Source organism: Bombina bombina, chromosome 7 (genome assembly GCF_027579735.1).
Source record: "Bombina bombina isolate aBomBom1 chromosome 7, aBomBom1.pri, whole genome shotgun sequence".
NCBI lineage: Eukaryota > Metazoa > Chordata > Amphibia > Anura > Bombinatoridae > Bombina > Bombina bombina.
Window position 1 is genome coordinate 374,457,230 of NC_069505.1, and position 27,302 is coordinate 374,484,531.

The 27,302-nt window shown below is 38.1% G+C and overlaps 1 protein-coding gene across 1 annotated transcript in view; it reads left to right on the forward strand.

The window, feature by feature from the left end:
- The first annotated feature begins 18,343 nt into the window (after positions 1 to 18,343).
- Positions 18,344 to 27,302, forward strand: part of LOC128666472 (WAP four-disulfide core domain protein 2) — a 186,236-nt gene continuing 177,277 nt past the window's right edge. The window contains exon 1 of the mRNA XM_053721090.1: positions 18,344 to 18,494. Coding sequence (XP_053577065.1) covers positions 18,419 to 18,494 — 76 coding nt within the window. The 5' untranslated portion in view covers positions 18,344 to 18,418. The remainder of the gene's footprint in view (positions 18,495 to 27,302) is intronic.

A 27,302-nucleotide genomic window follows, 5' to 3' on the forward strand; every position in this document is an offset into this window, starting at 1 on the left:
CCAAAAAGTTATTTGATTCCTCAGACAAGGGTAACCTTTTAAGGTTTCCAGATAGATTCAGTATCCATGACTTTGTCTCTAACAGACAAGAGACGTTTGAAGTTGTTGCAGCTGTCGGAACCCTTCAGTCTCAGTCATTCCCTTCAGTAGCTATGTGCATGGAGGTTTTAGGTCTCATGACTGCAGCATCGGGACGCAATCCCCTTTGCTCGTTTTTACATGAGAAACTCTTCAGCTTTGTATGCTGAACCAATGGTGCAGGGATTATACAAGGATATTACAATTAATATCCTTAAATCCCAATGTTTCGACTATCTCTGACTTGGTGGTTAGATCACCATCGTATAGTTCAAGGGGCTTCTTTTGTTCATGCAACCCTGGACTGTGATCACAACAGATGCAAGTCTTTCAGATTGGGGAGCTGTCTGGGGATCTCTGACAGCACAAGGGGTTTGGAAATCTCAAGAGGCGAGATTACCAATCATATTTTTGGAATTCCGTGTGATTTTCAGGGTTCTTCAGATTTGGCCTCTCTTGAAGAGAGAACTGTTCATTTGTTTTCAGACAGACAATATCACAACTGTAGCATATGTCAATCATCAGGGTGGGACTCACAGTCCCCAAGCTATGAAAGAAGTATCTTGGATACTTGCCTGGGTGGAATCCAGCTCCTGTCTAATTTCTGCGGTCCATATCCCAGGTGTAAACAATTGGGAAGCGGATTATCTCAGTCATCAGACTTTACATCCAGGAGAGTGGTCTCTTCACCCAGATGTGTTTTTTCAAATTGTTCAGATGTGGGGGCTTCCAGAAATAGATCTGATGGCATCTTATCTAAACAAGAAACTTCCCAGGTACCTGTCCAGGTCCAGGGATCCTCAGGCGGAGGCAGTGGATGCGTTGACACTTTCTTGGAGTTATCAACCTGCCTATATTTTTCTGCCTCTAGTTCTTCTCCCAAGAGTGATTTCCAAAATCATCATGGAGCAATCGTTTGTGCTGCTGGTGGCTCCAGCATGGCCACACAGGTTTTGGTATGCAGATCTGGTTCAGATGTCCAGTTGCCAACCTTGGCCACTTCCGTTAAGACCAGACCTTCTATCTCAAGGTCCGTTTTTCCATCAGGATCTCAAATCATTAAATTTGAAGGTATGGAAATTGAATGCTTAGTGCTTAGTCATAGAGGTTTCTCTGACTCAGTAATTAAAACTATGTTGCAGGCTCGTGAATCTGTTTCTAGAAAGATTTATTATCGAGTTTGGAAGACCTACATTTCATGGTGTTCTTCTCATAAATTCACTTGGCATTCTTTTAGAAGTCCTAGAATTTTTACAGTTTCTTCAGGATGGTTTGGATAAGGGTTTGTCTGCAAGTTCTTTGAAATGACAAATCTCTGCTCTTTCTGTTTTATTCCACAGAAAAAATTGCTAAACTTCCTGATATACATTGTTTTGTACAGGCGTTGGTCCGTATCAAGACTGTCATTAAATCAATCTCTCCTCCCTGGAGTCTTAATTTGGTTTTAAAGGCTTTACAGGCTCCTCCGATTGAGCCTATGCATTCTTTGGACATTAAATTGCTTTCTTGGAAAGTGTTGTTTCTTTTGGCCATCTCTTCTGCTAGAAGAGTTTCTGAATTATCTGCTCTTTCTTGTGAGTCTCCTTTTCTGATTTTTCATCAGGATAAGGCGGTTTTGCAGACTTCATTTAAATTCCTACCTAAAGTTGTGAATTCCAACAATATTAGTAGAGAAATTGTTGTCCCTTCCTTGTGTCCTAATCCTAAGAATTCTTTGGATGTGGTGAGAGCTTTGAAATATTATGTTGAAGCTTCTAAAGATTTCAGGAAGACTTCTAGTCTATTTGTTATCTTTTCTGGTTCTAGGAAAGGTCAGAAGGCTTCTGCTGTTTCCTTGGCTTCGTGGTTAAAGCTTTTGATTCATCACACTTATTTGGAGTCAGGTAAATCCCCGCCTCAGAGGATTACGGCTCATTCTACTAGGTCTGTTTCCACTTCCTGGGCTTTTAAGAATGAAGCTTCAGTTGATCAGATTTGCAAAGCAGCAACTTGGTCTTCTTTGCATACATTTACTAAATTCTACCATTTTGATGTTTTTTTCTTCTTCAGAAGCAGGTTTTTGGTAGAAAAAGTTCTTCAGGCAGCTGTTTCAGTTTGATTCATCTGCTTATAATTTCATTTTTTTTTCTTTTTCTTTATAAGATTAAAATTTATGATTTGGGTTGTGGATTAATTTTTTTCAGCGGAAATTGGCTGTCTTTATTTTTATCCCTCCATTTCTAGTGACTCTTCAGTGGAGTTCCACATCTTGGGTATTTGCTATTTCCATACGTCACTAGCTCATGGACTCTTGCCAATTACATGAAAGAAAACATAAGTACCTGATAAATTCATTTCTTTCATATTGGCAAGAGTCCATGAGGCCCACCCTTTTTTTGGTGGTTATGATTTTTTTGTATAAAGCACAATTATTCCAATTCCTTTGTTGATGCTTTTTTACTCCTTTTTTATCACCCCACTACTTGGCTATTCGTTAAACTAAATTGTGGGTGTGGGTGAGGGGGTGTATTTATAGGCATTTTGAGGTTTGGGAATCTTTTGCCCCTCCTGGTAGGATTGTATAGCCCATACGTCACTAGCTCATGGACTCTTGCCAATATGAAAGAAATGAATTTATCAGGTAAATTCTTACATAAATTATGTTTTTCTTTCATAAGATGATAAGCGTCCATAGGAGTCCATAAAATGTGATACAACACCGAAGTTGAGAGTCCATGTTTAGGAAAAGTGTGACAAAATTATGGCAGTTTCTACTTGCAGGAAAATTGCAGCCTGAAGGGACTTTCCTGTCAAAAGCAGCTTCAGAAGAAGCATAAATATAAAAATAGTAAAATTTAGAATGGAAAGAAGACCAAGTTGCCGCCTTGCAAATCTGTTCCAAGGAGGCATCATTTTGAAAACCCAAGTAGTAGATACAGACCTATTAAAATGAGCAGTTACTCTTTTTGGAGGCGGTTTTCCCACAGCCAAGTAAGGTTTAGGAATAGTCTGCTTCAGCCTTGACTATTTCTCATACTTTCTCATACCTGAAAAGTAGACAAATAAGCTTGAAGTCTGTCTAAAATCTTTAGTAGTCTGAAGATATTTTAAGGCCCTGACTACATCCAAATTCTGTAGTAGGCGTTCCCTAGAGTTAGAAGGCTTAGGGCACATAGAAGGAACAACATTTTCTCTGAAGACACTACCTTTGGAAGAAAAATCATATTTAGTCCTGTTTGATTGTGGCAATGACTCTTGGAAAGAAGAACAAACGGAGGAAATTGATAGGCCAGCTGAAAGTTCCCAGGACAGACTAGAGCATCTATCATGTGAGCTCTTGGATCTCTTGACCTGGCACAATAAACCGGAAGTTTGCGGTTCAATTTGGACGCCATTATATCTATTTCTGAAAGACCCCACCTCAGAAATAAATTGATCAAACACATCCTGATGAGGAGACCATTCTCCTGGATGGACGGACTGATGACTTGTGGTAATCTGCTTCCCAATTGTTCACTGTGAATGGCCGATAGGGTGCAATGGTTTTCCTCTGCCCCAAGACAGAATATGAGATACCTCTCGCATAGCTAAGGGTCTTTGAGCACCGCACTGATGATTGATGTACACCACATCAGTGATGTTGTCTGACCTAGAACCAAATTAATTTTTCCTGTTTGAGAAGGGGCCATGACTGAAGGGGCCTGAAAGAATCGCGCACAGTTCTAGGATGTTTTAATTATTATTATCAGGTAATTTGTAGAGCGCCAACAGATTCCCCAGTGCTATAAATATAGGCAGTATACAAGATAACATTTATAGGGATCAAAAGGGTAGAGGGCCCTGCCGAGAGTTGCACTGTTATTGTCAGCTCTTATGATGTTGATAGGTAACCTCACCTCCTGAGGAACCACACTCCGTGCGCCCCTACGCAAAAAGCATCCTAACTCATCAGACTTGCATCCATTGTGACTATAGTCCAGATAGGCTAAATAAATTAGCTCCAAGAGTCAAATAGGGATTTTCTCTCCCCCATGAGAGAGATGGTTTGACTGAAGAACTGAGCTCTATCTGCTTTTCCAGATGGAAACAATACTTTGACCACTGTTGAAACATGGACAATTGGAGATGATGAAGATGAAAGTGAGCCAAGGTACAGCGTCTGACACTGCTAACATAAGACCCATTACTTCCATACATTGTGCTACAGATGAAGAATGAGCCATCTGTAAGCAACAACAGGCAGTCTGAAGTTTGGTTCTGTTAGAATCTATGAGAAACAAGCACATTTGAACAGAGTCTATAATCACCCCAAAAAAACCTAATAGTTGGGGGACGTGAATTTTCCATCCATGTTCCTGAAGAAAAGATACCATTCTGTGGGTATAAACAGTAGCCAGAGAAAGAGATGGAGCTTGGACCAAAATATTGTCCAAATAAGAGGCAATGGAGATTCCATGTGCTCTAATCACTGCCAAGAGTGTCCCGCATACCTTCGTGAAGATGCAAGGGACTGTGGCCTAACCGAAGGGGAGGGCGGGAGATTGGTAATGTTTGTTGAGAAAAGCAAATCTTAGAAACTGGAAAATGATCCTTGTGAATTGGGATGTGCAGATATGCAGCCTTTAAATATTTGGTTGTCATAAAATTACCTTTCTTTCATGTAATTAGCAAGAGTCCATGAGCTAGTGACGTATGGGATATACATTCCTACCAGGAGGGGCAAAGTTTCCCAAACCTCAAAATGCCTATAAATACACCACCCCTCACCACACCCACAATTCAGTTTTACAAACTTTGCCTCCTATGGAGGTGGTGAAGTAAGTTTGTGCTAGATTCTACGTTGATATGCGCTCCGCAGCAAGTTGGAGGCCCGGTTTTCCTCTCAGCGTGCAGTGAATGTCAGAGGGATGTGAGGAGAGTATTGCCTATTTGAATGCAGTGATCTCCTTCTACGGGGTCTATTTCATAGGTTCTCTGTTATCGGTCGTAGAGATTCATCTCTTACCTCCCTTTCAGATCGACGATATACTCTTATTTATATACCATTACCTCTGCTGATTCTCGTTTCAGTACTGATTTGGCTTTCTACAAACATGTAGATGAGTGTCCTGGGGTAAGTAAATCTTATTTTCTGTGACACTCTAAGCTATGGTTGGGCACTTTGTTTATAAAGTTCTAAATATATGTATTCAAACATTTATTTGCCTTGACTCAGAATGTTCAACATTCCTTATTTTCAGACAGTCAGTTTCATATTTGGGATAATGCATTTGAATTAATCATTTTTTCTTACCTTCAAAAATTTGACTCTTTTTTCCCTGTGGGCTGTTAGGCTCGCGGGGGCTGAAAATGCTTCTTTTATTGCGTCATTCTTGGCGCGGACTTTTTTGGCGCAAAAAATCTTTTCGTTTCCGGCGTCATACGTGTCGCCGAAGTTGCGTCATTTTTTGACGTTATTTTGCGCCAAAAATGTCGGCGTTCCGGAAGTGGCGTCAATTTGGCGCCAAAAAGCATTTAGGCGCCAAATAATGTGGGCATCTTATTTGGCGCTAAAAAAATATGGGCGTCGCTTTTGTCTCCACATTATTTAAGTCTCATTTTTCATTGCTTCTGGTTGCTAGAAGCTTGTTCTTTGGCATTTTTTTCCCATTCCTGAAAACTGTCATTTAAGGAATTTGATCAATTTTGCTTTATATGTGTTTTTTCTCTTACGCATTGCAAGAGTGTCTCACGTTGCATCTGAGTCAGAAGATACTTCAGGAAAATCGCTGTCTATGTGCTGGACCTACCAAAGCTAAGTGTATCTGCTGTAAACTTTTGGTAGCTATTCCTCCGGCTGTTGTTTGTATTAATTGTCATGACAAACTTGTTAATGCAGATAATATTTCCTTTAGTAAAGTACCATTGCCTGTTGCAGTTCCTTCAACATCTAAGGTGCAGAATGTTCCTGATAACATAAGAGATTTTGTTTCTGAATCCATCAAGAAGGCTATGTCTGTTATTTCTCCTTCTAGTAAACATAAAAAATCTTTTAAAACTTCTCTCCCTACAGATGAATTTTTAAATGAACATCATCATTCTGATTCTGATGATTCTTCTGGTTCAGAGGAATTCTGTCTCAGAGATTGATGCTGATAAATCTTCATATTTATTTAAAATGGAATTTATTCGTTCTTTACTTAAAGAAGTACTAATTGCTTTAGAAATAGAGGATTCTGGTCCTCTTGATACTAATTCTAAACGTTTAGATAAGGTATTTAAATCTCCTGTGGTTATTCCAGAAGTTTTTCCTGTTCCTAATGCTATTTCTGAAGTAATTTCCAAAGAATGGGATAAATTGGGTAATTCATTTACTCCTTCTAAACGTTTTAAGCAATTATATCCTTTGCCGTCTGACAGATTAGAATTTTGGCGACAAAATCCCTAGAGTTGATGGGCTATTTCTACCCTTGCTAAACGTACTACTATTCTACGTCAGATGGTACTTCGTTTAAGGATCCTTTAGATAGGAAAATTGAATCCTTTCTAAGAAAAGCTTATCTGTGTTCAGGTAATCTTCTTAGACCTGCTATAATCATTGGCTGATGTTGCTGCAGCTTCAACTTTTTGGTTGGAAACTTTAGCGCAACAAGTAACAGATCATGATTCTCATAATATTATTATTCTTCTTCAGCATGCTAATAATTTTATCTGTGATGCCATTTTTGATATTATTAGAGTTGATGTCAGGTTTATGTCTCTAGCTATTTTAGCTAGAAGAGCTTTATGGCTTAAGACTTGGAATGCTGATATGGCTTCTAAATCAACTCTACTTTCCATTTCTTTCCAGGGTAACAAATTATTTGGTTCTCAGTTGGATTCTAATTATCTCAACTGTTACTGGTGAGAAAGGAACTTTTTTACCACAGGATAAAAAATCTAAGGGTAAAAACAGGGCTAATAATCGTTTTCGTTCCTTTCATTTCAACAAAGAACAAAAGCCTGATCCTTCATCCTCAGGAGCAGTTTCAGTTTGGAAACCATCTCCAGTCTGGAATAAATCCAAGCCTGCTAGAAAGGCAAAGCCTGCTTCTAAGTCCACATGAAGGTGCGGCCCGCATTCCAGCTCAGCTGGTAGGGGGCAGGTTACGTTTTTTCAAAGAAATTTGGTTCAATTCTGTTCACAATCTTTGGATTCAGAACATTGTTTCAGAAGGGTACAGAATTGGTTTCAAGATGAGACCTCCTGCAAAGAGATTTTTTCTTTCCCGTGTCCCAGTTAAATCCAGTGAAAGCTCAAGCATTTCTGAATTGTGTTTCAGATCTAGAGTTGGCTGGAGTAATTATGCCAGTTCCAGTTCCGGAACAGGGGATGGGGTTTTATTCAAATCTCTTCATTGTACCAAAGAAGGAGAATTCCTTCAGACCAGTTCTGGATCTAAAAATATTGAATCGTTATGTAAGGATACCTACGTTCAAAATGGTAACTGTAAGGACTATCTTGCCTTTTGTTCAGCAAGGGCATTATATGTCCACAATAGATTTACAGGATGCATATCTGCATATTCCGATTCATCCAGATCATTATCAGTTCCTGAGATTCTCTTTTCTGGACAAGCATTACCAGTTTGTGGCTCTGCCGTTTGGCCTAGCTACAGCTCCAAGAATTTTTACAAAGGTTCTCGGTGCCCTTCTGTCTGTAATCAGAGAACAGGGTATTGTGGTATTTCCTTATTTGGATAATATCTTGGTACTTGCTCAGTCTTTACATTTAGCAGAATCTCATACGAATCGACTTGTGTTGTTTCTTCAAGATCATGGTTGGAGGATCAATTTACCAAAAAGTTCATTGATTCCTCAGACAAGGGTGACCTTTCTGGGTTTCCAGATGGATTCAGTGTCCATGACTCTGTCTTTAACAGACAAGAGACGTCTAAAATTGATTTCAGCTTGTCGAAACCTTCAGTCACAATCATTCCCTTCGGTAGCCTTATGCATGGAAATTCTAGGTCTTATGACTGCTGCATCGGACGCGATCCCCTTTGCTCGTTTTCACATGCGACCTCTTCAGCTCTGTATGCTGAATCAATGGTGCAAGGATTACACAAAGATATCTCAAATAATATCTTTTAAACCGATTGTACGACACTCTCTAACGTGGTGGACAGATCACCATCGTTTAATTCAGGGGGCTTCTTTTGTGCTTCCGACCTGGACTGTAATTTCAACAGATCAGGCGGAGGCAGTGGATGCATTATCACTTCCTTGGAAGTATCATCCTGCATCCATTTCCGCCTCTAGTTCTTCTTCCAAGAGTAATCTCCAAGATTCTGAAGGAATGCTCGTTTGTTCTGCTGGTAGCTCCGGCATAGCCTCACAGGTTTTGGTATGCGGATCTGGTCTGGATGGCCTCTTGCCAACCGTGGACTCTTCCGTTAAGACCAGACCTTCTGTCGCAAGGTCCTTTTTTCCATCAGGATCTGAAATCCTTAAATTTAAAGGTATGGAGATTGAACGCTTGATTCTTGGTCAAAGAGGTTTCTCTGACTCTGTGATTAATACTATGTTACAGGCGCGTAAATCTGTATCTAGAGAGATATATTATAGAGTCTGGAAGACTTATATTTCTTGGTGTCTTTCTCATCATTTTTCTTGGCATTCTTTTAGAATACGAGAATTTTACAGTTTCTTCAGGATGGTTTAGATAAGGGTTTGGTCCGCAAGTTCCTTGAAAGGTCAAATCTCTGCTCTTTCTGTTCTTTTTCAAAGAAAGATTGCTATTCTTCCTGATATTCATTGTTTTGTACAAGCTTTGGTTCGTATAAAACCTGTCATTAAGTCAATTTCTCCTCCTTGGAGTTTGAATTTGGTTCTGGGGGCTCTTCAAGCTCCTCCGTTTGAACCTATGCATTCATTGGACATTAAATTACTTTCTTGGAAAGTTTTGTTCCTTTTGGCAATCTCTTCTGCCAGAAGAGTTTCTGAATTATCTGCTCTTTCTTGTGAGTCTCCTTTTCTGATTTTTCATCAGGATAAGGCGGTGTTGCGAACTTCTTTTGATTTTTTACCTAAGGTTGTGAATTCCAACAACATTAGTAGAGAAATTGTGGTTCCTTCATTATGTCCTAATCCTAAGAATTCTAAGGAGAAATCGTTGCATTCTTTGGATGTTGTTAGAGCTTTGAAATATTATGTTGAAGCTACTAAGTCTTTCCGTAAGACTTCTAGTCTATTTGTTATCTTTCCGGTTCTAGAAAAGGCCAGAAAGCTTCTGCCATTTCTTTGGCATCTTGGTTGAAATCTTTAATTCATCTTGCCTATGTTGAGTCGGGTAAAACTCCGCCTCAGAGGATTACAGCTCATTCTACTAGGTCAGTTTCTACTTCCTGGGCGTTTAGGAATGAAGCTTCGATTGATCAGATTTGCAAAGCAGCAAACTTGGTCCTCTTTGCATACTTTTACTAAATTCTACCATTTTGATGTATTTTCTTCTTCTGAAGCAGTTTTTGGTAGAAAAGTACTTCAGGCAGCGGTTTCAGTTTGAATCTTCTGCTTATGTTTTTCATTAAACTTTATTTTGGGTGTGGATTATTTTTCAGCAGGAATTGGCTGTCTTTATTTTATCCTTCTCTCTCTAGTGACTCTTGTGTGGAAAGATCCACATCTTGGGTAATCATTATCCCATACGTCACTAGCTCATGGACTCTTGCTAATTACATGAAAGAAAACATAATTTATGTAAGAACTTACCTGATAAATTCATTTCTTTCATATTAGCAAGAGTCCATGAGGCCCGCCCTTTTTTGTGTGGTGGTTATGATTTTTGTATAAAGCACAATTATTCCAATTCCTTATTTTATATGCTTTTGCACTTTTTTTATCACCCCACTTCTTGGCTATTCGTTAAACTGAATTGTGGGTGTGGTGAGGGGTGTATTTATAGGCATTTTGAGGTTTGGGAAACTTTGCCCCTCCTGGTAGGAATGTATATCCCATACGTCACTAGCTCATGGACTCTTGCTAATATGAAAGAAATGAATTTATCAGGTAAGCTCCAGCAACCTTAGGAACTACTTCCCAGGCTGTTAAATTATTTTCTGAAATTGGATACATTCTTTTGAACCTGTTAGAAACATAGAATTTGACAGTAGATAAGAACCAAAGGCCCATCAAGTCTACCCATAGTACTTGTTACTTTTTCCTTAAGAATGCCTTATGCATGTTCCAGGCATTTTTTAATTCCTTTACAGTCTTTGTGTTTACTACCTCAAATGGAAGTTTATTCCATGAATCCACCACCCTTTCTGTAAAAAAAATGCTTCCTCAAATTTCTCCTGAATCTGCTACCCTCTAACTTTAGATTTGTGACCCCTTGTTTTGGCATTTGTTTTTTTGTGAAAAGGTGCATAAGGAATGCCTAGTTTCTTCCATTCTTTGGCTATATATTCTGTAACGATGTCTGGTGCTTCAAAGGCCTTAGGCACCTTGGGCAGAGCTTTAAAGATCTGATTCAACTTATTTCGAGACTTGGAATCCTCTGGATTCAGTTCTGATAGTTCCAAGGTATTAAAAAAAAATAGATCTAAAACTAGAACAAAATTTAAATCTAGGCGTGCAATAAGTCTCTGGCTCATTTATTGCATCAGTGTCATCAGCGGAGATTTCACACTCAGTACCCTCAGAAAGAGGCTTAGCCGAGTCAGAGCTTTGTAAGCTAGGTGGTAAACTGAATCTGGGGATTAGGACCCTGCATGTTACAGGTGGTGCTAGGTACATCTCCTGATTTTTGCTTATGCTTACTTGCTTTGAGGATAGCCGCTAAAAACATCATCATAGTTTTTTGAAGACTTGTTTTAAACTCTGGAGAAAAAATCTGTGGAACCCCCTTGAGCCACATACAGTACATAAGCATGGGCACTGAATGTCTGCAAGGTGCCATACTGACAAGATTATGGATTGCGAATTAAAGATGTGGGACACAATTGGCACATAACTCGTTAATTTGGTCCAGTGGAACAGTTTTGCATAATAAACAGGGAAAATTGACTAAAGTATGTTTCCTGGGGTTTCTTCCAATGGGTCAGTCATTTTAGATGGGGTACAGACATGAGTCCAAAATAATAGGCAAAACTAAAATAAATGGAAATAAAGATATGTTCCAAAGTGTTAAGTAACAAATGTATTTACCAAAATACAACAGTCTATATGAACACCCTCAGAACCAGCATTTGGATATGGCGATGTGTAACAAGCCACACATAAAAACTAAGATTGTCTTGAAAAAGGCTCAATTGTGGAGCCGAAACGTCGACCTGAATTATGTCATTTTTTACTGAATAAATAAATAATCAACTATAAAAAGACCTGTGAGTTCCCTCTATTTTTCATATGGATACGTATAAAGAGTTATAGAGGAGTCACCCAGGCATTACAGAAAGAGAAGAAAGTTTGGAGTGAGAGAGAGAGAGTACTAGGGATAGTTCCTGGACTGTGTTTAGTGTCTGAGTCACTTACCTGGACTGCAGCACCCTTCGCTGTATCTTACCAGCTTGCTGAGGCATTTCTCCCTCACAAAATGCTGATCCAGTAGAGATCCCATCCAGTGCAAGTAAATATACTGCACAAGATACTTGCGGATATACCTGCACCCCTCAGGTAGAGACTAAGGGGCATATGTATCAAGCTCCGAATGGAGCTTGATGCCCCGTGTTTCTGGCGAGTCATCAGACTCGCCAGAAACAACAGTTATGAAGCAGCGGTCACAAAGACCGCTGCTCCATAACCTGTCCGCCTGCTCTGAGCAGGTGGACACACTTCGCCACAATACAACCCGATCGAGTACAATCGGGTTGATTGACACCCCCTTGCTGGAGGCTGGTGCAATGATGAATACGGCGAGTGTATTGCTCGCCATATTCAGCGAGGTCTGGCGGACCTGATCCGCCAGACTTTCATAACTAGAGGCCTAATGGACAGGGTGCCTGTGATGCCTGAGAGCAATTATGGCAGAGAGATTTACCTGTGAGGATACTGACATAATAAACTGAGCATTGCCATAACTGAGGTATTACTTTACTCCTGCTTCACTCAGAATCTTGGAAAAATTATCATTAGTCTTCCCTGAGCAAAGATGAAAGAGGGGTACTGGGTCTCAAATCAGGGGCGCGATCCGATATACGGTGCAGGTTTCGGCGCAAGTGTGGAAACCTGCGCCACCCGTAGTTTCAGCTCGCAACTCAAGCTATCACATATACGGCACCGTCAGATGCTAAAGTGCCATAAGTCTGACAAACTAGTGATGTCCAGAAATCTGCGTAAGTACAAATTTCTGGAGTCACCAGTGACTTACAACACTTTAGAAACTGCCGCCGCCTACAAAAACTGACTAAATTATAAAATCACCGTAACTGTCTAACACACCTCCCAAACATAGCCCAACACGTATACCCCTCTATCCGCAATCCCCCCTCTCACCTCCTAACAATAAATATATTAACCCCTAAAACCGCCGCTCCCGGACCCCGCCGCCAGCTACATTAACTATATTACCCCCTAATATGATCCCCCTACACCGCCCGCCACCTATTTTAACTATACTAACCCCTAATGTGAGCACCCTATCCTGCCGCCACCTACATTATATGTACTACCCCCTAATCTGACCCCCCCTACACCGCCGCCACCTATATTAAAATGATTAACCCCTAATCTAATCCCCCAACACCGCCGCCACCTATATTAAATGTCTAACCCCCTAATGTGATCCCCCTACACCGCCGCCACCTACAATTAAAATTATTAACCCCTAATGTAAGCCCCCTACCCCGCCGCTATCTATTTTAACTATATTACCCCCTAATCTAATCCCCCTACACCGCAGCCACCTATTTTAACTACATTACACCCTAATATAATCCCCTACACCGCCGCCACCTATAATAAATATATTACCCCTTAAAATACTAAAATGTCCCTACCCTAAACTAATTACAAATAGCCCTGAAAAGGGCCTTTTGCGTGGCATTGCCCCAAAGTAACCAGCTCTTTTACCAGCCCTTAAAAGGGCCTTTTGCGGGGCATTGCCCCAAAGTAACCAGCTCTATTACCAGCCTTAAAAGGGCCTTTTGCGGGGCATTGTCACAAAGTAATCAGCTCTTTTACCTGTATCTAATCCCCCTACACCGCCGCAACCTATATTAAATATATTAACCCCTAATCTAATCCCCCTACACCGCCGCCACCTATATTAAATATATTAACCCCTAATCTAATCCCCCTACACCGCCGCCACCTATATTAAATATATTAACCCCTAATCTAATCCCCCTACACCCGCCGCCACCTATATTACATATATTAACCCCTAATCTGACACCCCCTACACCGCCCGCCACCTATATTAACTATATTAACCCCTAATCTGACCCCCCCGCCGCCACCTATATTAACTATATTAACCCTAATTATATTAGGGTTAATATAGTTAATATAGTTATTATATTATATATATTAACTATATTAACCCTATCTAACCCTAACACCCCTAACTTACGCCTAGATTTAGAGTTCTGCGGTAGCCGTCAAAAGCAGCGTTAAGGGCTCCTAACGCTGCTTTTGGCGCCCCCCCTGGTATTTAGAGTCGTGTAGGTAAAGGTCTAACGCTCACTTTCAAGCCGCGACTTTATACCGCAGATCCCCTTACGCCAATTGCGTATCCTATCTTTTCAATGGGATCTTCCTAACGCTGGTATTTAGAGGTCTTGGCTGAAGTGAGCGGTAGACCCTTTGCCGACAAGACTCCAGCCGCAAAAAAAGTCAGTAGTTAAGAGCTTTCTGGGCTAACGCCGGCTTATAAAGCTCTTAACTACTGTGCTATAAAGTACACTAACACCCTTAAACTACCTATGTACCCCTAAACCGAGGTCCCCTCCACACCGCCGCCACTATAATAACATTTTTTAACCCCTAATCTGCCGCCACCTACATTATCCCTATGAACCCCTAATCTGCTGCCCCTAACATCGCCGACACCTAAATAATATTTATTAACCCCTAATCTGCCCCCCAACGTCGCCGCTACCTAACTACACTTATTAACCCCAAATCTGCCGACCGGACCTCGCCGCTACTTCTAATAAATGTATTAAACCCTAAAGCTAAGTGTAACCCTAACCCTAACACCCCCCTAATTAAATATAATTTTAATCTAACGAAATAAATTAAATCTTATTAACTAAAGTATTCCTATTTAAAACTAAATACTTACCTGTAAAATAAACCCTAATATAGCTACAATATAACAAATAATTATATTGTAGCTATTTTAGGATTTATATTTATTTTACAGGCAACGTTGTATTTATTTTAACTAGGTACAATAGCTATTAAATAGTTATTTACTATTTAATAGCTACCTAGTTAAAATAATTATAAAATTACCTGTAAAATAAATCCTAACCTAAGTTACAATTAAACCTAACACTACACTATCAATAAATTAATTAAATAAATTACCTACAATTACATACAATTAAATAAACTAAACTAAATTACAAAAAAACCCCCCACTAAATTACAAAAAATAAAAAAAGATTACATGAATATTAGGCTAATTACACCTACTCTAAGCCCCCTAATAAAATAAAAAAGCCCCCCAAAATAATAAAGGTCCCTACCCTATTCTAAAAGGGCTTTTTGCGGGGCATGCCCCAAAGTCATCAGCTCTTTTGCCTTTAAAAAAAATACAACCCCCCCAACATTAAAACCCACCACCCACATACCCCTACTCTAACCCAAACCCCACTTAAATAAACCTAACACTACTCCCTGAAGATCTCCCTACCTTGAGCCGTGTTCACCCAGCAGGGCACCGATGGACCAAAAGAGGACATCCGGAGTGGCATAAGTCTTCATCCTATCCGGGCAGAAGAGGACATCCGGACCGGCAGACATCTTCATCCAAGCAGCATCTTCTATCTTCATCCATCCGACGAGGAGCGGCTCCATCTTCAAGACCTCCGGCGCGGAACATCCTTCTTCCCCGACGACAACGAATGACGGTTCCTTTAAATGACGTCATCCAATATGGCGTCCCTCGAATATAGGGTTTGCTCACATTAGGGGGGTAATAATTTTAATATAGATGGCGGAGGTGTAGGGGGATTACATTAGGGGTTAATAATTTAATGTAGGTGGCGGCGGTGTAGGGGGATCACATTAGGGGGTTAGACATTTAATGTAGGTGGCGGCGGGGTCCGGGAGCGGCGGTTTAAACACTTTATTAGGGATTGCGGCAGGGGGATTGCAGTTGACAGGTAGATAGACATTGCGCATGCGTTAGGTATTAGGTTTTATTTTGCAGGTAGTTTAGGGAGCTACGGGGCTTCAATACTCAGCATAAGGCTTACTACGCCTGCATTTTGTGGCGAGGTGAAAATGGAGTAAGATTTCTCCATTTTCGCCACGTAAGTCCTTACGCTGTATATTGGATACCAAACTGCGCTGGTTTGGTATACCTGTCTATGGGCCAAAAAACTACGGCCGAAGGCAGAAATATAAGAGCGTAACTTCTAGGTTACGCCGTATATAGGATACCAAACCAGCGCAAAATTTGTCGTCGCCAGCTTTTGCGGGCGACGCTGCATATCGGATCAGACCCCAGGTCTGAGCTCCCAATAAATGATTAGATAGAAAATAATAAAATCTTGTTTGCAAAGCACCTCTCTCCTCAGAGGCTATATATATATATATATATATATATATATATATATATATATATATATATATACACACACACAGTATATACAGAGCGATAGAGAAATAGAGAGAAAGAGAGGCAGACAAACAGAGAGAAAAAGAGAGAGAGAGAAAGAGAGAGAGAATAATTTAGATATTGTACAAAAGAAAAAAGTGAAGAACCATAATTTTCTTTTGTTTTCCAGTTTTATAGGACTTCTATCATATGTCATTGTCTGAATGAGTTACTAAATCTGAGTTTGTATGAAAACTTGCAAGAGGGCCTTTGAAAGAATTTATGATAGTATCGTTTTGTAGGGTCTAAGCAAATTTATTAAAATGATTTTAGAATTCTTTAGACAGAATTGTCAATTTAGTAAGAATCTAGTAAAGTCATGATAAAGATATAGGAGTTATAAGAAAACTATTTCTAAATTATATTTAGAGAGAGAGAGGAAGCAACATGTAAAGCAATATATGGATTTATATATATATATATATATATATATATATATTATATACTGTATATATATACAGTATCTCACAAAAGTGAATACACCACACATTTTTGAAAATATTTTATTATATCTTTTCATGTGACAACACTGAAGAAATGACACTTTGCTACAATGTAAAGTAGTGAGTGTACAGCCTGTATAACAGTGTAAATGTGCTGTCCCCTCAAAATAACTCAACACACAGCCATTAATGTCTAAACCGTTGGCAACAAAAGTGAGTACATCCCTAAGTGGAAATGTCCTAATTGGGCCCAAAGTGTCAATATTTTGTGTGGCCACCATTATTTTCCAGCACTGCCTTAACCCTCTTGGGCATGGAGTTCCCCAGAGCTTCACAGGTTGCCACTGGAGTCCTCTTCCACTCCTCCATGATGACATCACAGAGCTGGTGAATGTTATAGATCTTGTGCTTCCCCACCTTCCGTTTGAGGATGCCCCACAGATGCTCAATAGGGTTTAGGTCTGGAGGCATGCTTGGCCAGTCCATCACCTTTACCCTCAGCTTTTTTAGCAATGTAGTGGTCGTCTTGGAGGTGTTTGGGGTCGTTATCTTGTTGGAATACTGTAATCTTTAGAAGAGGCTTCCTTCTGGGATGACAGTCATGCAGTATGCGGCGTATGGTCTGAGCACTGACAGGCTGACCCCCCACCCCTTCAACCTCTGCAGCAATGCTGACAGCACTCATATGTCTATTTCTCAAAGACAACCTTTGGATATGACGCTGAGCATGTGCACTCAATTTCTTTGGTCGACCATGGCGAGGCCTGTTCTGAGTGGAACCTGTCCTGTGAAACTGTTGTATGGTCTTACCCACCGTGCTGCAGCTCAGTTTCAGGGTCTTGGCAATCTTCTTATAGCCTAGGCCATCTTTATGTAGAGAAACAATTCTTTTTTCAGATGCTCAGAGAGTTCTTTGCCATAAGGTGCCCTGTTGAACTTCCAGTGACGAATATGAGAGAGTGTGAGAGTGATAACACCACATTTAACACACCTGCTCCCCATTCACACCTGAAACCTTGTAACACTAAGGAGTCACATGACACCGGGGAGGGAAAATGGCTAATTGGGCCCAATTTGGACATTTCCACTTAGGGGTGTGCTCATTAATGGCTGTGTGTTGAGTTATTTTGAGGGGACAGTAAATTTACACTGTTATACAGGCTATTCATTCACTACTTTACATTGTAGCAAAGTGTCATTTCTTCAGTGTTGTCACATGAAAAGATATAATAAAATATTTACAAAATATGTGAGGAGTGTACTCACTTTTGTGAGATTTTATATATATATATATATATGAGAGAGTAATAGATAAACCAAGACAAAAAAATGCATATATATGTATATATATATATATATATACATATGTATATAAGGAGAGAGAACAATAAATATATAAATATATATATATATATATATATATATATATATATATATATATATATATATAGAGAGAGAGAGAGAGAGAGAGAGAGAGAGAGAGGAGAGAGAGAGAGAGAGGAGAGAGAGAGATGCATATATGGTATATATACATATAACTGCATATATATAAAGAGACAGAGAGAGACAAAGTAAAAATATTCAGTAACTAAATTTGGTTATCAGAATCATTAAAACAATGTCATACAGTGCATTTATAGTTAATCATTAAATTATCATCAGTGGAATTTTGTGTTACATATTTTGCTTTATCAATTAGGTAACAAAATATTCTAACAAAGTCTGTATGCAAATGTAAAATCATCAAGTCACCTATTGTTGTCAAGCCTGTTTTTTTTCCCATGAAGGAAACAAATCAATCATTTTTATTTTTGTATAGGTAACACATTGTTTTTTTTGTTTTTTTTTTGGGTACATGATGTGAGCGGAACATGAGATGTCTCAACTTTGTTTCAGTTTGCTTTGTTTTCTATTCATATTTCCAAATCATCTTGAGATAACAATCACAGTTGTGACCCTTGGAGAGACTGAATAGCTTGGCACTTGCTTCAAGTTTCAAGTCAGGTAACAGGTGAATGGGGAGGTCTTACCTGAGAAAACCCCTCCTCAGTCTGCCCCTCCCATGCCAGAAGTACAGTTTATAACATTCTTGGTGAATGTGAAAGATTAACCTCTTTCTGCATTCAAGATGAAAACTTTTATCTGCTACTGTGTGGTACTCCTGGTGGGAATTGGACATGGCCAGGATTTGACCCAAACAGAAGGTAAGAACAGAAATGGTTGCAATCCATGACTCTTGACAATCCCCTTTGTAAATTTGGAAGAAAAGCTTTACAGCACAAAAGGAATGTTAACGGGGGAGGAGAAGAACAGAATGTGGTTTTAATATACTTTAACCAAAAAAAGGTTATTTGTAGCTCAGAGGGCTATACTGAAACTGCTGTCAGACCTGTTCATATAGAATCTGCCTTATTCACTCATTGTTTCTCATAAGGAAGTCTTTGTTTTAGTTATTTATTTATTTATAGTATTGTTCACTTGCTTTTTATTACTCTTATACCAGACACATTCTGTTCGCTGGATCCAAATAAAATATCAAGGCAGGTAGGCAATAACTCTCAATATATATACTTATCACAAACCTTCTCCTTACATATAGACAAAAGGACACCTATAATTCACCTTCCTCTTATACACATTCATCAGGACACAACCCCTTATCTCTTACTTGTACATAGACAAAAGGACACGTACCCCTTACCTTCTTCTTATGCAAAATCTCAGGTGACATTGCCATCTTTCTACACCCTTGTTTGTTTACCTGTGGTACCTATACCCCTGTGGGTAACTGGAACTTTGGCAAAGGGTACTCAGTAGCTTGCCCTTTAATTATATATCTATATTGTTTGCCCTGATGCAGCTAAGGTAATGCATTTAACTTATCACAGAACCATTGTTTCTCAGTTCTACCTTCAATCACCTCTAACAGGTCAGATTCTATTTCCGTGCCTGGGTTACTCAGCTGCTCACATACTGTGACTGATTCATCTGTAATCAGATAGGGAGATTCTTAGTGAAATTTGACTTTAGTTTAGAAATATTAAATTTGTCACAGGAAATAGTGTATAGCGCTGTGAAAAAGTCTCACAGAGACACATGCTAGATATAGGACCACAGTAATCTATAACAAAGAAAATATTTCATGGTGAAATGTGCCAGGTATATTGTTCTATACCCAAGTGTGTCACAATGACATGAGCTGAGAAGTTGCGTATGCGATGACGTTAGATGCAACATTGTTGTCATTGCAATATGAATATGTTTTTAAAAGGTGATTTTTTTTTACATTTTTTTTTTACATATTTGTGGTCCAATATTTCCAAACATTTGCTGCATTTCAATTTAGTAAAACTGGATTTTAAAATTAACGGCTGAAAACAGAAAATGACATCTGATACAAATTTGTCACATTCTGGGATATGCATTAGTGTCTCTTGTTTTATAACCCAATTATAGCTATGCGTTGAAGCTGGGGTACTTAGGGCAATAATGTATGCCTGTAGGGGTGCTTGCTACAAAAAAAGGTTGAGAGACACTGTTCTACAGGAACATACCACTTAGCTCCTATTTATATATGGCATTAAAGGGACATAAAACCCTACATTTTTTCTTTTGTAATTCAGACAGAGCATACCATTTTAGCAAAAGGTTCCAATTTACTTCTTATATCAAATTTACTTTATTCTAATGGTTGAAGAGATCACAAATCTGAAGCAGTACATGACAGGAAACACTGCTGCCACCTAGTGTTCTTGCAAATATTTAAAGGGACAGTCTAGGCCAAAATAAACTTTCATGATTCAGATAGAGCATGCAATTTTAAACAATTTTCCAATTTACTTTTATCACCAATTTTGCTTTGTTCTCTTGGTATTCTTAGTTGAAAGCTTAATCTAGGAGGTTCATATGCTAATTTCTTAGACCTTGAAGGCCACCTCTTTTCAGAATGCATTTGAACAGTTTTCACCACTAGAGGGTGTTAGTTCACGTATTTCATATAGATAACGCTGTGCTCGTGCATGTGAAGTTATCTGGGAGCAGGCAGTGATTGGCTAAACTACAAGTCTGTCAAAAGAACTGAAATAAAGGGGCAGTTTGCAGAGGCTTAAATACAAGATAATCACAGAGGTTAAAAGTATATTATTATAACTGTGTTGGTTATGCAAAACTGGGGAATGGGTAATAAAGGGATTATCTATCTTTTTAAAACAATAAAAATTCTGGTGTAGACTGTCCCTTTAACTGCTACCATATATTGCTCCAGCCACCTGCTCTTTAACAAATGATTCCAAACGAACAAGGTGACTGATAACAGAAATAAGTTGAAAATATTTTTTTTAAATGTACACTCTATAAAACATTAAAAAAAATGTTTGGATTTTATGTCCCTTTAAGGTATGTACTTTATATTCTTTCCATCCTAAAACACAGATACCAGGACATGTGCCTCCTATTTCATACTAATATCAGAATATTCCCATCTACAACAGACACCATCACTAATACCCTTCTCTTCCCACAATACAGATGTGTAAAACGTACCCATCCATATTTGTTTATGAAGATATAAAAGTTTCATACCTCTTGCTATGCACCCTTTGCGTCCCACAGAACACCATCAGGACCAGTACTTTGCATCATCTCTCACTAGACATAAATCGGCGCACGTACATCTCACCTCTTCCATATTAATATATTAAAAAAGACATAAAGAGTGTATACGTTTAAACAGAACTGTCCGATTTATTTATTTTATCCAATGTACTTTGTTTTCTTGTTATCGTTTCTAGAAAAGAAAGTAGGTAGGCTCATGAGTGTGCACGTGTCTGGAACCCTATATAGCAACAGCTTTGGAAGAATGCTTTTAAAGGGACGTGAAACACCAATTTTTTTTAGAGCATGCAAATTTAAACAACCATTTAATTATATTGCCAAATTGTCTGTTCTCTTGGCATCTTTTGTTGAAAAGCAAGGATGCAAGCTCCAGAGCGCTCACAATGTCTGAAGCACTAAATGGCAGCAGTTTTGAATGAATGTTATGCATTTGCAAAAGAACTAGATGGCAGCATTATTTTGTCTCAGGCAGTGCTTCAGAAGCCTACCTAGATATTTCTTCAATAAACAATAACATGAGAATAATAATAGAAGTAGACTGGATTTTTTTTTTTTAAGTGCATGTTGTGTCTGAATCACAAAAGGACAGTTTTGGGTTTCATAACCCTATATTGATTGTGCAGATGCTGCTGCAAACTTGTGATCTAACCAATTATTAAAAATTGAGTTTTCTGTCCCTTTAAAATACCTATAACACTCTGAATACAAATGTATCTACATCCTTCCCTTCATATTATTATGTTCTGTATATATTCTACTTATCAGATATACTGCTTTGCCTAGGTTCACTTACAATTTAAAAAAACAAAAAAAAAACAATACTTAAAGGGACACTGAACCCAAATTTTTTCATCCGTGATTCAGATAGAGCATGCAATTTTAAGCTTCTAATTTACTCCTATTATCAATTTTTCTTCATTCTCTTGCTATCTTTATTTGAAAAAGAAGGCAGCTAAGCTTTTTTTCTTGGTTCAGAACTCTGGACAGCACTTTTTTTTATTGGTGAATGAATGTATTCACCAATCAGCAAGGACAACCGAAGTTGTTCACCAAAAATGGGCCGGCATCTAAATTTACATTCTTGCATTTCAAATAAAGGAGTAAATTAGAAAGTTGCTTAAAATTTCATGCTCTATCTGAATCGTGAAAGAAAAACTTTGGGTTCAGTGTCCCTTTAAAGGGACATGAAACCCAAAAATTTTCTTTCATGATTCAGATAGATAACACAATTTTAAACAACTTTCCAATTTATTTCTATTATTTCATTTGCTTCATTCTCTTGTTATCCTTTGCTGAAAGTTTTATATAGGCAAACTCAGGAGCAGCAGAGAACCTAGGTTCTAGCTGTTAATTGGTGGCTGCATATATATATCGATTGTCATTGGCTCACCCATGTGTTCAGTTAGAAACCATTAGTAAATTGCTGCTCCTTCAACAAATGATACCAAGAAAATGAAACAAATTAGAAAATAGAAGTAAATTAGAAAGTTTTTTAAAATTGTGTTCTCTATCTGAATAATGAAAGAACAATTTTGGGTTTCATGTCCCTTTAAAGGACCACTAAATACAGTACAATTGCAATAATCAATAAATGCTTAATACAAAGATAATGCAAACCCCCTTAGTCTGAATTTCAAATGAGTAGTAGATTTTTTTTCCTGAAAACTTTTAAAATTAGTTTAATTTTCCTATCATGTGACAGCTAGCAGCCAATCACAAAATGCATATACATATAGTCTGTGAATTCCTGCACATGCTCAGTAGAAACTGGTGCCTAAAAAGGTGTAAATATAAGATTGTGTACATTTTGATAATTAAAGTAAATTGGAAAGTAGCTCCTTTAAATTTCTATTTATAATGTGAAGTAGATTATCTAAGATTTAGATATTAACCCCATACTTTTACTTCTATTATGAAATGCATCTCTTTCTCTTGGTATCTAACTAAACCTTAGCACCTTGCATGAGAGCATATTATGGTATGCTTAAAGTGAATGTAAATTTTGATGCTAAAATGCCCAGTTTTGAAAAATTTGATTAAAATCAGGGGCACTTTAATTCATCAAAATTTACATTTCACTCGTAGTGAAAAAAAACTTACCTTTTAAACTTGACAGCAGCTCCAGCTTCCTCCGTTGTCGCAAGCCATTTCTGATGTCAGAAATGATGGATAGCTCATCCTCCAATCACAGCTTCCTCCCCCTGGGGAATCAGTGTCTGATTCAATGCCGTGATTGGAGGAAGCCGGATTCCTCATTTTAGACCCAGGAAGAGGCTTTGCAACGGGTGAAGGAAGCTGGAGCTGCTGTCAAGATTAAAAGGTAAATTTTGTTTTACAACAGGAGTGAAATGTAAATTTTGATTAATTAAAGTCCCCCTGTTTTTAATCGAATTTTTAAAAAACGGGCACTTTAGCATCAAAATTTACATTCACTTTAAGGGTATGGCAGATGTCTGGAGGCTGCACTGTTTTTTTAACAGAAATTGGAAAGTTGTATATTGTAAATGTTTGCACTGCGTGTGATTAAACATGTTATGGTACAATCTCAAGGTACTACATGATTTTATGCTGGCTTCACCTGTAATTTAAAGAGACAGTGTACTCAGACAGACAACAGATAGCAGCTTATTGTATGTCAAGATGGTAAATTAATAACCTTTTATAAAGAACTGGGCTCCCCTTCCCCCCCTGCATTGGTGTGGTCAATGTCTTCTGATGCCCCTTGTTTACATAGATTTTCTGTAACCATTCTTGTAGTATCAAATTCTGTAGTATAGCCGGTGATTTCACCAGGTAAAAGCAGCTATTTTAAATAACAAACTATTTCTAAACCATCTAATACACTCTAGAACACTGGTTTTCAAACCTACTGTCAGGCCTCCCTAACAGGCCAGATTTTCAGGAGAGAGGTCTGAGGATAGGTTTGAAAATCTCTGCTCTAGAAGGTGTAAAGGATTATTGAGGGCACATTTAAAAGGTAGAACATTTTTAAAAGGCATGTTTGAAAACTAAGCCAATAACATTGCTAAGGAGACTTAAAGGGGCACTGAACCCAAATTTGTTCTTTCGTGATTCAGATAGAGCATGCAATTTTAAGCAACTTTCTAATTTATTATCAATTTTTCTTTGTTCTCTTGCTTTCTTTATTTGAAAAATAAGGCATCTAAGTTATTTTTTGGTTCAGACCCTGGACAGCACTTGTTTATTATCCCAGGTTGTTCACCAAAAATGGTCCGGCATCTAAATTTACATTCTTGCTTTTCAAATAAAGATAGCAAGAGAATGAAGAAAATTTGATAATAGGAGTAAATTAGAAATTTGCTTAAAATTGCATGCTCTATCTGAATCACGAAAGAAAAAAATTGGGTTCAGTTTCCCTTTAATTTAATGTTTTTACTTGTAAATATGTTATGATTCGCCCAACTATTCCCAGTGGCTTTTCTGCGATGGGTAGGTTAGGATACTTGAGGGCAGTAGTCCACCAGCGGTTTGTGGCTGGTGGGTTCTAGGCAGAGCAAGGTGAGTCATGGTGGACCAGAAAGCCTTTAAAGGAACATTGTGCTGTAAAAGTTTCTTCCCTTTAATTTGTTGCCAATTATCCCCTTTACTTGCTAGAATATATTAAATGGTTTACAAATATATCTTTCACCTTTAATTTAGTATTTGAAATAACAGATTTTGCCAGTGGTGTTCCTATCTATACTGAAAACGTCCATACTTAAGTATTGGCTATAAAAAAAGCTATGTAAACAGAGCCAGCATAAATAAATGTCACTTCCAGTGGGAGGTAGGAGAAATAAGTAATAAAATGTACATTTTCAATTGAAGGAAAATGAAACCCAAATTTTTTCATGATTCAGATAGAGAATACAATTTTAATAACGTTTCCAATTTACTTCTATTATTTAAAGGGATACTAAACCCAAATGTTTTCTTTCATGATTCGGATAGAGCAGCAATTTTCAGCAACTTTCTAATTTACTGCTTTTATCAATTTTTCTTAGTTCTATTGGTATCTATATTTGAAAAGCAGGAATGAAAGCTTAGGAGCCGGCCCATTTTAGGTTCAGCACCTGAGTAGTGCTTGCTGATTAGTGGTTTAATGTAATCACCAATCGGCAAGCGATATCCAGGGTTCTGAACCAAAAATGGGCCGGCTCATAAACTTTAATTCCTGCTTTTTCAAATAAAAATACCAAGAGAATAAAGAAAAATTGATAATAGGTGTAAAATAGAAAGTTGCTTAAAATTGCATGCTTTGTCTGAATCATGAAAGAAAAAAATTAGGTTTAGTGTCTCTTTAATTTGCTTAGCTCTCATTTGATACCTAAGAGATACCTAGGTAGGTAGCGTGCACGTCTTGTGCACTACATGACAGGAAATAGTGCTGCCCTCTAGTGCTCTTGCAAATGGATAACACTGTTGCAAAACTGCTGCCATATAGTACTACATACACGTGCACACTTCTGAACCTATCTTCCTGCTTTTCAACAAAGGATAGAAAAAGAAACAAAGAAAATGTGTTAATAGAAGTAAATTGGAAAGTTGTTTAAAATTGTATGTTCTGTCTGAATTAATGACAGAAAAAGTTTGGGTTTTATGTCCCTTTAAGTATTGGGCTTTGGCACACAGTTCTGATTCCCCTGTAAACTCAGCCAATTTTAATGGGTTGTGGTGTCAAAGAACAAAACCAGTTATTTCATATACATAGATAAATCCAAAGGAGCATTTTCTCATCCATTTTATATGCTGCTTCTGGTATAACAAGCCATTGGGAACACATTAAAGGAACATCATATAACCCAATCTTTTTCTTTTATAATTCAGATAGACTATACATTTTTTAAACAACTTTACAATTTACTTCTCTAATCAATTTTGCTTCATTTGCTTGGTATCGTTTATTGAAGAAGCAGCAATGCACTCCTGGGAGCAAGCTGAACACATTTGTAAGCCAATTAAAATGGGCATAAAAGTTTATCCACCAATCAGCAGCTAGATCCAAGCTCCTGAGCCTTTCTAGGTATGCCTTTCAACAAAGCATTTCAAGGGAATGAAGCAAATTAGATAATAGAAGTAAATTGTAAAGTTGTATAAAATGGTATGCTCTTTCTTGATTCATGTAAGACAAATTTTAGGTTTCATGTCCCTTTAAGGGGAAACCAACTTTACAGTACACTGTTCCTTTAAATCCAGGATGCTGAGAAACTGTTGACAGGAAGTGGGGCCAGACCTGCTAACTTGTGCCAAAAGGGTTTAACTGTTTTCATGAGAGTCAGGTAATTATTTTCAACTCCAGATGACCCAATCAAGTTTTTTTGTTTTGTTCATGTCAACAAAGGAAAATGCCTTTAAGGGAGTTGCTCCTTTGAAGCATATAATTAGTCATTTCTAGGGATTCTTTGTTCACAATACCTTTACCAAGAAGGCTTTCCCTTATCTTGGCTTTTACATTTGCAGCTATTAAAGCATTTTTACTTCTTTTCACAATAAATGGAACTTCAAAGAAAATATCACAATCACTATCTTAAAGGGACATGCAACTAAAATGAAATGCTCTTTCTGAAAAAATGTTTAACAACTTTCCAGTTTACTTCTAGTATCTATTTTGCTTCATTATCTTGCCATCCTTTGTTGAAAAGCATACATAGGAAGGCTCTGTAGCATTAATGCACCTAATTGGTGGCTGAAAATATACACCTTTTTGTCATTGGCTCAGCTAACTCGCAATAGTGCAATATAGAAAAAAAAAAAAAACAATGGCACTATAAGGGGCAATCTCCTAATACAATGTACAGGTAGCCCTCAGTTTACGCCGGGGTTAGGTTCCAGAAGGAATGGTTGTAAATTGAAACCATTGTAAATTGAAACCCAGTTTATAATGTAAGTCAATAAGAAGTGAGAGAGATAGGTTCCAGGCCCCTCTCAAAATTGTCATAAGTAACACCTAATACATTATTTTGAAAGCATTGAAATGAAGACTTTAAATGCTAAGCAGCATTATAAACCTAATAAAATAATCACACAACACAGACTTCACTTGCATTTTTCTGCAAACAGTTCTTTCTATGCATTCCAATCTGGACTGATTTATAGACGGGAAGATCGTGTTCCTATGAAATCTGCTCGATAGCTCAGGTCTGGTTAAACTGATTAATTTCAGCTTGCTTGGCTTTGCTGCAACACAAGCAGACAGCTCCACCTATTGGCTATTTTAATAAATGCACTGCTTCTCAATGCTTTTCAATAGCAGTCACATGACTGGAAAAAAAGGTTGTTATTCTGAAACGGTGTAAATTGAACTGTTGTAAAACGAGGGCCACCTGTATCTAGTACTGATGTGTAATTCTTTATTATTGTAATATGGGAGTGGTGCTTTGCATCAAGAAGCTTACAAA